This window comes from Oncorhynchus kisutch, linkage group LG28, assembly GCF_002021735.2.
Source record: "Oncorhynchus kisutch isolate 150728-3 linkage group LG28, Okis_V2, whole genome shotgun sequence".
NCBI lineage: Eukaryota > Metazoa > Chordata > Actinopteri > Salmoniformes > Salmonidae > Oncorhynchus > Oncorhynchus kisutch.
The window spans coordinates 14,601,788-14,615,650 of record NC_034201.2 but is presented as its reverse complement, the minus strand read 5'-3'; the positions used below and the strand labels follow the sequence as shown (position 1 = coordinate 14,615,650).

The 13,863-nt window shown below is 40.5% G+C and overlaps 1 protein-coding gene across 2 annotated transcripts in view; it reads right to left on the bottom strand.

The window, feature by feature from the left end:
• LOC109872455 (ephrin-B1-like) overlaps positions 1–13,863 on the bottom strand; it is an 81,066-nt gene that overhangs the window by 28,802 nt on the left and 38,401 nt on the right. For both annotated transcript variants that reach the window (XM_020463673.2, XM_020463672.2), the window contains exon 2: positions 10,526–10,803. In XM_020463673.2, the coding sequence (XP_020319262.1) occupies positions 10,526–10,727 (202 nt within the window). In that variant the 5' untranslated portion in view covers positions 10,728–10,803. The remainder of the gene's footprint in view (positions 1–10,525; positions 10,804–13,863) is intronic.

Sequence of the window (13,863 nt, the reverse complement as noted above, 5' to 3'; positions counted from 1 at the left end):
TTCATCTGTGGCATATGAAAAATGTTTGCTCAGGCCGGCTCCAAAAGCTGTGGCTGCACTGCGGTACATCAAAGCCAGGGATATGTCCTCAAAATCAGAATCATATGTTCTTTATTCTAAAGTGACCGGCTATTCAACTTCCTTATGCATTCAAGTCAGCTCCGGCTCCGATCTCACCCTCAAGGTGCAGTCTAGGCCAGCGACGACTATCAATAAATAATCAGAGGCTCTTTTTAGAATAAACCAGGCCCTAGATTAGCATTTCCCAAACTACACAGCTGATTTAAATAATAAACTCATCATCAAGCTTTGATTATTTGAATCAGCTGTGTAGTGCAGTGGAAATGCTGCCCTAGATAACGAAGCCATGAGCAAAGGTTCTACACTCCAGTGCCATTGTTGTGATATGTGCAACACAATACACTTGATAGGCCTTACATTTTTCATTATGCCTTCTCAATTGAAAATGTGGATCTATTCCTGATGAAACAAACCATTAGGGGTATCCAGGGACCAGTTGAACTAGTGATAAAAAGAGAACCTTTCAACTGTACATTTCCTGATCTTCGTTTTTCAGTCTGTTACAGATTTGTAATACTTCTCTAGAGAGGATGACACTAGTTTCCAGGATCATGTTTTGCACATTATCTTCTCTGAGACAATACCAGGTCCTTTTTTAAATTTTTTTTTTTTTTTTTAAAGCAAAGCCAATTCATTTGACGCCAGATTCATTATGAGCCAAATCACGGTTACTACACTGTATGTGACCTGACACATAACCACAAGTTTCACAAAATAAACATATTCTGCATATTCTTCCATGGCCTTCAGTCCGCACTGTATGCATATGAATACTGGCCCAGTTGTTTCTCTCTCGGTGCATCTCGACTCGTGTGCAATGAGAGACTAATTGGAAGGTCTTAAACCGTCTCGTAGACGATGGAGATGTCGTGGTGTGTCAAAAGGTAAGATGGAGCGCGGCAGATGACATCGTTCCTGGGGCTGTGCTGAAGATTAGAGAGTCAGCTGTCCGAGGGAGCCTCCATGACAAATCTCCCCATTCCCCTCCTGCATCCACTGTGCTCAGGGGGGAACGTTGCTATATCTGGCCCAATTACACTGTGATTCCATCCTCCTCAGTGACAAGGCTCCTGCAGCTCTCTGCCTGGTTCCTGATTAACCTGATATGAAGGAGACCTCCAGAGGGGGTTAACGCCCGGGCATGGAAGGTAGCAGAGAAAAATCAAGAGGAATCAGGACAATAGAAGAGAGGCAACATGGGGAATATACGATCGGACAGATCGGTGCGGTCGGTCATAAAGATGGAGTAATGCCTGAGCAGCTGTTTGGCTGTGTTTGTGTTTCACATCCATTTGAATTACTAGAGGAAGGCTTTTGAGTCAAGCTAAGTTAGCGACCTTGACCAGTAACAGAGACCAGTTAACTGGATACACAAGTAAGATTTGACTAGTCAGCGTGTTGAACCAATGACTATGCATCAGTGATGTTCCGCTTGCGGTGTAATTTTTGTGCAATGCATTCCAATGTTGCGAGTCCTATAATCAAGGTTCCCACTGTAACATTTTAGAGTAGTTATGTCAGTGAGAGACGGTGCTAGCGGAACACGATGAAAGAGTTTAATTGTTATCGGGCCCAGGATTGAAGATTTTCAAAGCTACAGTGAATTCTGCAGACGCAGTGCTTTATGAGCTGAATCGAGCAGAGGGAGATTATGGGAGAAGCAAATGCACTACACATGGTGTGGGAGAGCCATGGAAGCAACACCTCCTGAAAGACGCTGCCTGCAAAGGCTTTGTTGTGTTTTGCTGTAACAGCATGGGCCAGATCAAATGACTTGGGAGACATAATGGGATAACTAGTCACATTTGAATGCTGAAAAACATTAAAACAGTTTGTTAGCTTGAAATGGTACTCATTATTTCATGTCATTTGTTCAAATCTATCATTCTTTGAAAATCTTCATGTATTTCTTCCACAATACCTCTCATGAAAAATATTTGCCTTTATTGAACTTACACTCACGGTTATCTTTTCTTACCAGCACTAACTTTGTTGATAGCTACTTTGAGAATAAATGTACTTATTACCATGACTGATGTTTGATTGTTTCACCTAACAATTTTAAGATGAATGCACTTCAAATTGCTCTGGATTAGAACGTCTGCTAAATTACTCTAATGTAATGTAAAATGTATGTATACTACTCTGCCCTACAAAGGAAAAACTTTGACAAGAATGAGCCAGTTGATCAGAACATATGATGGAATATCAGAAATGACTATGTCTAGATGGAAAAAGACTTCGAATTCAGATTTTGCAGTAACAATAATTACATAGTTACTGTGTTTTGCCTCTGTAGGGCAGTACAGTTAAAAAAGGTATTGTTTATATTATCTTGTAGCATCTCCTTACTCAGCTTTTCTTGCACAAATGTCCTCGTCTGCCCCTGCAATACACTGGATGGAAATTCAGGCTGTGGTGCCAATCAGATCAGTTTCCAGAGACATTTAGTGGATTATGTCCATTTCCTGCCAACAGCCCACCCAACACACACACACACACACACACACACACACACACACACACACACACACACACACACAAAAGGACAAAAAAAACACATACGCATGCAGACTTACATACTGTATGTGATCAAGCCCCCCCACACACACACACAGACAAAAATCCCCAATCCCCCATCCCAATTGGAGTGGCAGCTGTCAAAATGCGTCACCATCAGGCATGGCGGGTTACAGGGAATCAGTGTGCAGCTGACAACACAGCCAGACTGGTTTAGTGCAGGCAAAAAAAATTATCCCTCTCCCAACAAATAACCTACTGTACATAGACATACACATCGTTCATAGCAGGGTATGTGTTGTCTTCTGAAAAGAGAACAAGATAAATAGCATGGAAGAACTCCATGCTAAGATGGATTTTTGTTTGGAGGATTGTTTTCTTCTCTGGGAGTATAATCACTCCAGTATGTCTGTTTCTTTCTCCTGCAGTTCTGTGGCCCTGCTGCCAAATGGTGGTCAGGTTGGAGTTGACATCAGTGGGTTATTACTGACACCCCTCCTGCTGAGACTCGATGACCCTCTGCACAGGGGCACATGGGAAAAGACCCACACCACAGGGGGAGGGTGTCGGTGACCACCACAGGCCACCACAGTCACTCTGTTTACTATGGGGCTGAACTATGCAGTGCAGCCAGCGCAAGAACTGACTCCCAACACACAACATGTGGACGAACTATACCAGTGTGCATACAGTCAACAAAGATAATCCTCTCCATGTCAGTGTAAACACGAGGGAACTATGCCAACGAATCAGTTGGATGGTCATTTGATTTCCATACGCGGGCACGTTTTTTAATTTTTCTACACGGGACATGTTTTTAAAGGATGTTACAGTAAAGACCATAAGCGGCATCTGAGTTTCAAGTTTGGGGAAGCTTACAAGCTTACATACATTTATACTGTTCTGAATGCCAGGTAAGAGTTCCATATGTGCATTTTTGTGGAACTGTCATTTCATGAATGAAGTTTTTTTGTTTTTCAAAATCATTGTCAGGCGTTTAATCATAAAAATCTGAACTAAAATGATAAAATTCTAAAAGTAAAAATGAAACTAAAGGAGAGCACCAGCTTCTGCCATATGGACACTGATAAACTGTGACCCGTTGGCGGCTAAAGAAATGAGCGCATGGAACTCCGAGATAGTTGATGATGCATTGGCCTATAGGCTAAGTAAAATACATAGAGTACATTCGGAAAGTATTCAGACCCCTTGACTTTTTACAAATGTTGTTAGGTTACAGCCTTATTCTAAAGTAATTACATTGCTTTCCCCCCCTGATCAATCTACACACTAACCCATAATGACAAAGCAAAAACAGTTTTTTTATATCACGTTTACATAAGTATTCAGACCCTTTACTCAGTACTTTGTTGAATCACCTTTGGCAGCGATTACAGCCTCGAGTCTTCTTGGGTATGACGCTACAAGCTTGACACACCTGTATTTGGGGAGTTTCTCCCATTCTTCTCTGCAGATAGAAGAGCAGGTAGCCTAGTGGTTAGAGTGTTGGACTTGTACCCGAAAGGTCGCAAGATCGAATCCCTGTGCTGACAAGGTAAAAACAATCTGTCATTCTGCCTCTGAACAAGGCAAGTTAACTACCTACTGTTCCTAGGCTGTCCCTGAAAATAAGAATTTGTTCTAAATCAATAAAGGTAAAAAAAAATGATCCTCTCAAGCTCTGTCTAGTTGGATGGGTTCTGGCTGGGCCACTCAAGGACATTCAGAGACTTATCCTGAAGCCACTCCTGTGTTGTCTTGGCTGTGTGCTTAGGGTTGTTGTCCTGTGGGAAGGTGAACATTTGCCCCAGTCTGAGGTCCTGAGTGCTCTGGAGCAGGTTTTCATCAAGGAACTCTCTGTACTTTGCCCCGTTCATCTCTCCCTAGAGCCTGACTAGTCTCCAAGTCCTTGCCGCTGAAAAACATCCCCACAGCATGATTCTGCCACCACCATGCTTCACCGTAGGGATGGTGCCAGAATTTCTCCAGACGTGACCTTGGCATTCAGGCCAAAGAGTAAGAATGGAGGCCACTGTGCAAAGGGTCTGAAGAATTATATAAATAAGACTTATATTTGCAAACATTTCTAAAAACCTGTTTTCACTTGTCATTATGGGATATTGTGTGTAGATTGATGAGGATTTTTTATTTATTTAATCCATTTTAGAATAAGGCTGTAACTTTACAAAATGTAGAAAAGGGGAAGGGGTCTGAATACTTTCCGAATGCACTGTAGGTCTAAAGCCAACAATTAAAAACAGAAAATATCCTGATACAGTCATGTACTTTCAATCACATTCATCTCTCTTCTCTGCCTCCCTTTTAATCTGTCTTGATTTGAGCTATCACTAGTAAAGGGCAACATCAAATCAATCAACTGGGTGTGGCCCAAAGCTGTAGCTAGCGAACTTGTAACATTGTAACTAGCCTATTCCGGGCCCTCAGTTTCCAGCGCCAGTGAGCTCAGGACAGAAAGCTATTTTTGAGTAAGGGAAAAAACATCAGGTACTTTATTTTAAGGCATTTCCACTGGATATATGGGATCATCAGATCATGATGTTTTGCTCTTTCACACTGAGGCTTGGTGATTATCAAGGCCGGTGAGGAACTATTATAATTCGCAACGGATGTTAAAAAACATACTCCGTTGACTTAGGCTACTGTGTGAGGTGAAGAAAAATGACTGAGTAGCTCAGGTTATAAGTGGTGGATGTGGTGAGTTAAGACACACAGAAAACAGACATCCCCAGATGGGCATTTTCCTACATTTGCGCGCAGCAGGTCAGGTACTTCTATGCATGCTCACACACAGCTCTCCCTCGACATTATCAGAACAGATACACCAGATTCATGCTCATTGTTCACATGGAGCACTCCAAACAAAAGACAATGAAGAAATGATATACAAATTTTACATTGCTGTGTATTTTACCAATAAAATAGTCAGACGGTGAAGTGGACATTCTCTGTATTTCATATCCTGAAAGAAAGAAATTCTCTCACTACAATACATTTTTTATAGAAAGTTAGCCAAATTAGACAAGATGTTGCTACCTTGGAAAGGACAACACCAGTCCATTTGTGGAAAAATCACCCTGATTAATTCTTTAGTCATATTCCTGTTTACCTATTTACTTATTGCCCTGCCTACACCTAATGACTTGCTTTTTAAATTATGTGAGAAAAGAAATGTATGTACCTATTTGGGTAGGAACTATATCTTGTGGAAGGATGAAATAGTATGAATACATTTTTTAAAATGAAAATATGTCAATCATTATGTCAATCAAAGGTAACCCGTTGTATAAGACTGATAATGGAGGATATATTGGCACGATTTGCCGGCCCTAGACGTATCCTTCAAACACCAAATTCTCTGGCATTATCACTTTAATATGAATTCAGAAGGCAGAAATGATTAAATATTAAAGCATTGGACCTCTCACTAAAGGCTTCAGTCATACATAAACTAGATTTAAATCCAAACGGGTTCTCTAGCAGATTAGTACAACCTCTCACTTTCGGTTATTTCAAAATGAAATCGCCCAAATATTGCTATTTTTAAAACAAGCCATAGAAAGCTGGCTGCAATTTCAATTTAATCCACCAGAAAAGACAGAACAAATATTAGAAAAAATGTATATTTCCGTTATATAAACGGAAATATACTGATTGATAAAAATGTATATATATATTAAAAAAAAGATTATATAAAAAATAGGACTGGTATTCCACACATGCAGTTAACAAATATATATAGAAATGTCTGCTCTATCCAAAATTATAACCAACTGATTGCATCATTACTGCAAAAATGAAGGTGACTAGTGGAAAGGGGAGAAGGTAAGGAACTTGTCTGTCGGCCCTGCATTAAAATTGTGATAAATAAAAGTATACCAGTTTCATTTAAGGACCAAAAAATGTATAGCTGCACCATACAGGTTGCAAAATAGTTTGGAGGAGATTTCTGATGTACTGATACACAAAATGTTTTCAAATGTAAATTATTATACAGAATTCTTGCAACCAATAGAATGTTAAATATATTAGATTACTTGTTTTGGTACTGCCAATACTGTGTGTAGCTTGTTTTTGGTCGCAGGTTTGGGAATGGCTGAAAAATCTCACTTAAATTCATTTTAAATTCAGTCTAACACAACAAAATGTAGAAAAAGTCAAGGGGTGTGAATACTTTCTGAAGGCACTGTAGCTCTATGCGTTTGATATTTGAAACAATCCACAGCAAATGATTTAAGAAGCTAGTGATCCTCTGTGGCTAAGTCATGCTCTCTGGTGAAGTGCTTAGAATTTTTTTATTTAGGAGTAATGATATAATACTGGCAAAACATACATTTATTTCAGGTAAAGCCAGCATCTGAACAGTGCACTGTGCAGTTGACAAGCTTAGGTCTTTCCTTTCCAATTCGCAAGAGACTGCTTGAAACCAGAGAACTGTATATAATGAAGAGATGCTCATGTCTCCACCCTAACAATGGGAGTCGTTGTCCCAAAGGCGAGAATGCAGTTGACAAGCTCACGTCTGCATATTAAGCCCATAGAAACGCACAGAGGTTATTCTGGACAGATTTTGGCAAGAGTGAGCCTCTTTCGCTTCGTCTCTTCCTCTCTGCTTAAACTCTCTCACCGGAGAAAACATCGGAGCGAGTGAAACAGCGCCACTCTGTCTTACTATATGTAGCCCATGTATCTGATTCTGTCTGGTCAAAAAGAGTATGGCATCAGATACATGGGCTACACATACAGAGACAGAGGGGCACTGTTTCGCTCGCTCGGATGCTTTATCTGAGATTGATGCGTCTGTCTGTCGGCATGCGTCTCTGTCAAATAAATTATAAATATTTCTATATTTTACTTGGATGGGATAGGAGGTAAGGTAGGGTGGGCCAAGCCCCCTAAGGCCCGCCCATAATGCCGGCCCTGTATGCCAGAGCATATATTTTTATTCTTAGAAGAGAGAGGGAGTTCAAAGTTAATGCTAGCCTTCTCTGTGTACTGTATTATCCACCAATCACTGGAGCTAATTAGAGGCATTATCTCTGGTCAGATGATGTTTACAGAGCAGTATACAACTCTTTGATGAAGCCTTGATGAGGCTACTTTGCCACAGATCAGTAAAACAAGCACAGTTTGTCATAAAGCCACAGTTATTCTGAGAGAGAGAGTTACACAAGTGCACACAAAGCTGGACCAGCTGTGTCCCATTGCCTCGAGACAATATTAAAGTGCCAGGGAAGTTGAATCTTATCAATCGAGTGATACCTAATAGAAAAATTGTTATCACAGAGTTAGATTGAGACAATTTGGCATACCAATTGAAAAAAGTGTATGATTAATCTGTACTGTCTGAGGAATGTTCATGGTCAGTTGTTTTGAATCAAAGGAAACAAAGATCTGACCTCAACAGGGAAACTCTTCGAGGCACTTTATTTTCCCTAATGTCATAAAAACTACTTGGACCCATAAAACAACTTTTATACGCCCTTAGTACACTCTAAATGTAACCCCTAGGATCTCTGCCAATTTTCTGAAAATGAGGTTTCAATACACCAACATGTAAACTAATTACATATGTTCTAATATGGACATATTGTATAACAGATGATATTGTCAATGGCTTACGAACATATATATTTTATTTATTGTCTGTGTCTGACATACACTGAGTGTACAAAACATTAAGGACACCTGCTCTTTCCATGATATAGACTGACCAGGTGAATCCAGGTGAAAGCTATGATTCCTTAATGATATCACTTGTAAAATCCACTTCAATCAGTGTAGATTAAGGGGAGGAGACTGGTTAAAGAAGGATTGTTAAGGCTTGAGTCAATTGAGACTTGGATTGTGTATGTGTGCCATTCAGATGGTGAGTGGGTAAAACAAAATATTTAAGTGCATTTGAATGTGGTATGGAAGTAGGAGGTTTGTGTCAAGAACTGCAACGCTGCTGGGATTTTCACGCTCAACAGTTTCCCTTGTATATCAAGAAGGGTCCACCACCCAAGGGGGTGAGCAACTAAAGGAAGGTGTTCTTAATGTATCGAAATATAGAAGTTGACCACTATTGATCAGATCATCATAGACACAAAGTCAGTAAGATCTCAGAGAGACTCACACTGACAGCAGCACTCTTGGCAATAGACGTCCTGCGTTGTATTAAACCACACTTTGATTTACGAGGAAACAATTGAATCAGCAGTGTAGAGTGCACTCTGCCCCTGCCTCTCGTCTTCATCACTAATCCATCACTACTCAGAAAGCTACGGAGTTCCCTAATTAAACAAGCACTTGAGCTCATTTCCCCTATATCAAGGGTGTTTAAATAAAAAAAAGAGGCACTGTTTATCAAATGGATGTCAAAAGGATACTGGATACCTGATCCAACATACTGTACATGTGTGGCTGGGACACCTCTTACACATTCAGTGTGCACACGTTTTGATAAATGTGGCCCATTTACTCGTGAAACCACATAAATCGTTCTTTTGGAACAAGACTAAAGAACATGAGAAAAATATACTGACTACTTTCAAGGATAGTCGAAAATGTAATCGGTTTGTGGCAAATATGCAATATGTTTGCTTTCCTCACAGGGAAGCATCAAAACTGCAAGCCTTTTTTTTTCATGGGTCATTCACGTTGGGTTGGATAGACATTAGTGAGACTGGACATTATGGTGTCATTGATGTTCTAATGCTAGATCTCTGAGAGGATAGGACAATAGCAGAGTACCTTCCCCAGCCAGCCACCAGTGATTGTCTAAAGACATACCATGTGGATTAGAGGGTTAAAGAAAAGCAGCCGTGGGCCTGTGGAGTCAGTTGAAGTCGATTATGTGCTGGTGTTAGGATGTCAGAGCCAATGGGCCCGGCTCAGCGATGTGTAACAGAACAAATCAGGCCTGCTTGACTGGAGCTGACCCCTCTGCCACTGAGTTTTAATGTTATTGCAACTGACCGGATCTGACAGAAACGATTTTGCCTCAGAAAATTCAGAAACGCCACTGCGTTTAGAGTCGCGCTGAGCAGGCAGAGCTAGGCTAGTAGTGGCTGCACTTAAACACAATGGGTCAAAAAGATATCAAGGCTGTTGAGGCATTCCTGACCAAGGACTACTTGATAAGGCTTTTATTCAACACACATTATATTCCGACGACCTTAAGAAAATGTTTATGGGGGGCCATGGGAGGTTAATGTGAGCTGTAATGATTTCAGGCTCAGCAGGATAATCAATTCAGTGGTACTAGACAGGTCTCTTTCAGAAAGTTACATGCTCCACAGCAAATATTTTATATAAGCTTTAATTCCAAGTCAAAGGCACAAGTAAGTACAGTACCTCTTCTATATGTTGCATACTATGGAACGTTAAGCCCATGGAAATTACAATTGTTTGATTTTATCGCAGCATTGCAATACCCATTTCTAAATTGTAGATTTAGGAAAAGCCTCATTGCATTTAAGTGCCTTGTGAATCCTTTGTATTCCATGTCAGGACTGTATTAAAGGGATACTTCGGGATTTTGGCAAGGATGGCCCTTATCTTCTTCCCCAGTGTCAGAGTTTTATGTATTTGCTTTGAAGGAAGTTAGAGATAGTTTCGTGAGCCAATGCTAGCTAGCGTTAGCGCAATGACTGGAAGTGTATGGGTATTTTGCTAACATGGATACCCATAGACATCCAGTCATTGCACTAACTCTAGTACTTAGTTCAAACTGCACTCAGTCATAAAAAATGGTATCCACAAGTTCATCGGACTCTGGGGAAGTAGTTCAAAAATCCCAAATTATCCCTTTAAACTATGAACAATCCATGAACAATTATGTTGTAATTTGTAAGCATCAATAAAATGTTTATAGATGGTGTAAAATAAGATACATCAGTAAGGTAAAATACCAGATACTCACATGTGATGAAGTAGTTGATGTTCTTTTTGAACTCCAGGCCCATGTAGTTTGGACTGAACTCCTGAAACTTGATGGTGAATTTGATGTCCTTCTCAGGTTTATTGCAGTTGACCAACACATTGGGGTCCATGACCGTGCTGCACTGGTCTGCCTGGTCCTTCTTCACCAGGTACAGTTTGTAAAACTCATATGGCCGCCCCATGTCTGCCTTTGGGCAGATAATGTCCAGCTTGTCCCCTATCTCTGGGTAGATCACCAAGCCCTTCCCATACTGAAATCTGAAACAGACAAAATATGACAAGAGAAATATTAGAATATTTCAAATATTCTAATAACCATACATGCAACGTTTGGGCATACATCACATTAATTGCGTAAGTGTGTAATAACACTGTAAAATGCCATTCTTCTCTTCACACAAGTGGGTTTTTTCTGTGTCTGGCTGAACAGCGACTAAGGGGGCATTCACACCAAATTGGTTTGGAGTGTTTTTTCCGAACTCTGGTGCATTAATCCCCCTAGTTCGGTTCATTTGGACTGGTCTACGCACTAAACAAAGCATCGTGGTTCGTTCAAAAAGGGTGGTCTCGGTCCGATTCAATTCATATAGTGGTGGTGTGGTTCTTTGCAGGTGAGAACGCAGTCCAGACCAAACACACGAAAAAAGAACCAGAGTTGCATAGTCATATTAGTTTGTTAAGTGCGAGCATAATTTTATATCTTTGAAGCATTGTGAGAGTTGATGCATTTAGGAGCACATCCAATGCAGACGGGGGCTATACCGGGAATATAGGCTACTGAATATAGCATATTCACTTCGCAGTTAGAGCGGCAATTGCGCTGTTTCCTCCCGCATGTTGTTGGAAAACCAAAGCAATATGAAGATTGGGAAACAAAAGTGATTCTTTATAATAATCATGGATGGATTTAACATGAACATTTTTGTCCAAAAAACGAATGACTTGCATGGGCACGTGGTTTTGTTAAGGAATTTTTGTTTGTTTGACATTTGGAAATGTGAAACCAACCGGGCCAAGTGAAAGAAATACAAATAATCAAACTATTCTAACCGATTTGAACTATAGCTCAAAACTGTGTGAAAACGCCCAAATATAGAGTAGATTGTTTGTTATTTCACTTCACTTAAAGCCGGTGCAAAATAAATCATGAGTGAATTCGTTGCAAGGAACAGGTTAAGGGAAGCAGGGGCGGGTATTTACAACATCAAACACACAGATAACAACCGAGAGCCCAAGCAGTTATACGGTAAACACATGCATTAATTTACATGAATTCCCTTTGATTTGAAACACTGTAAACAAAGCAAACATACAGCACATTGCCAGGGTAGATGTCAAGAGGAAATCACTATGACAGAGGGCTGCAGGGCTCCTGACTGAGCTTAATCTGCGCCCAGCGAGGGAGAGTATAGATAAACACACAGCACTGTGATGGTCAGATGGCATGCATGCCTTATCGAGATGCTCCACGCCTTATCTTTCACATTCATTTTGATATCTTCTCTCTAACTCAAAGCAACAGACACTGCTGAATTCTATTTGAGGATTTGGACCCGCTGATTGCCTTTGGTGTGTGATACTTTGAGTGGTTTCATTTCCTTTTTTCCTTCTTGATAAGAACCCTTAGGTCTGCCGACATGCTTAATCCACACAATTCATTATAAAAGAAGAGCTGATGTAGGCAATATTTGATCTGGTACTGTAAGAAGTCAAACAAATCTGTGTTGAATGTATTTTTGTTCCGCTTAAAGTCTAAACAACCTTGTCCTAGTTACCAGAGTGACGTTGCTCAATTTGATAATGACGTATTCGGTTACGGTGGAGACGGAAAGGGACAATCTAATCCTTATTTACATTTGATTTGCATATACACTCTTCCAGACCAGTTTGAACATGGTTAAATTGACAAGAAAACAGCTTTCATGACTCATCTTAAGGCCCTGGTGGTTAGGAGGCTGACTAATACTCAACACACATACAATTAATCAACAGTCAGCATTGTCTGTCTGCCTGCTTTTATCTGTCTGTGAGAAACATTAGTTATGGTTTGCTATGGTATCTTAGACAAAAGTATGTGCCCTGGTTCCACTATGTCAATCCACCATGGCTCCTTTAGTATCTTGTCTGCACCGACCCTGTTTCTCTACATGCTGTAATTAGGATCTCTCCCACTCTCAATTCTTCGTTCTCTGGTTCTATGTGGGATTACAGCTCTTTGCCATGCATGATGAGACTCATGATTTGTGAAATAAAAAGGGTGCCGTGTGCTCGCTAACAGTTTAGGAGTGATGATGATGCCTTATTATTCCCCATATGGTGCGGCAGGGTAGCCTAGTGGTTAGAGTGTTGGACTAGTAACCGGAAGGTTGCAAGTTCAAACCCCCGAGCTTACAAGGTACAAATCTGTCTTTCTGCCCCTGAACAGGCAGCTAACCTACTGTTCCTAGGCTGTCATTGAAAACAAGAATTTGTTCGTAACTGATTTGCCTAGTTAAATAAAGGTAAGAAAAAATATACTGAAGCAGAACTGGCATACTATTACCATACTGTACATAAAGACCAAGCAGAGTGCACAGTCTGGAGTCAGCACAGTTTGCCTGGCCCTGCGGTTAGCTTGGTGTTGTCTTTGTTTCTCAGACAGTGGGTCCTCTGTTTGGCTTCTCAAACTCGTTTGATTTGCCCTTATCCTCAGGCTTCTCCAGAGACTGATCAAATGTCTGGCTTTAGTTTTCATATTGTCTACAATGTGTTTCTGAGCCAAAGGAAATGCATTCTTCAACGTGTGTAGGCTACATAATGCAGCTCTGTTAGCTAACTTTCTCAAACTAAAGACTTTCGCATGCTTCGGTTCGGTTGGCACCTAGCCGAGAACCCAACGAGTGTGCTCGCATACTCCTTTAAAAGACCTTTGCTTGAGCAACAAAAACAAAGCGTCAATAGTACCGTTTGTCCATCTTGAGACTCCGTAGCCAGTATACACTTCCTCAAAAGTCTAAAATAACTCAAGAAATCTGTCATTCATTTTTACGTTTTTGTCAAGGAGATCTTAGTCGTGCAATTTTACTCCTAACTAAGATGTTTGGTGCAGTATTTCTGAAGTGATTTTCTTTTCTTCATGGAAACGATTAATCTCTTATTGAATGACAACAAACACGTCATTAAAGAATCCCTACTATTGACCAATCACCGGAGACCAAAACTAACAAAAACTGTTCTGAACTGTTTCGGATGGGAAGCATGCAGATGCCTTAACATTCAAACCTCCACAAAGCAGAAATGCTGTCTCTGCTATAATCCTCTGTATTTGCGATCATGGGA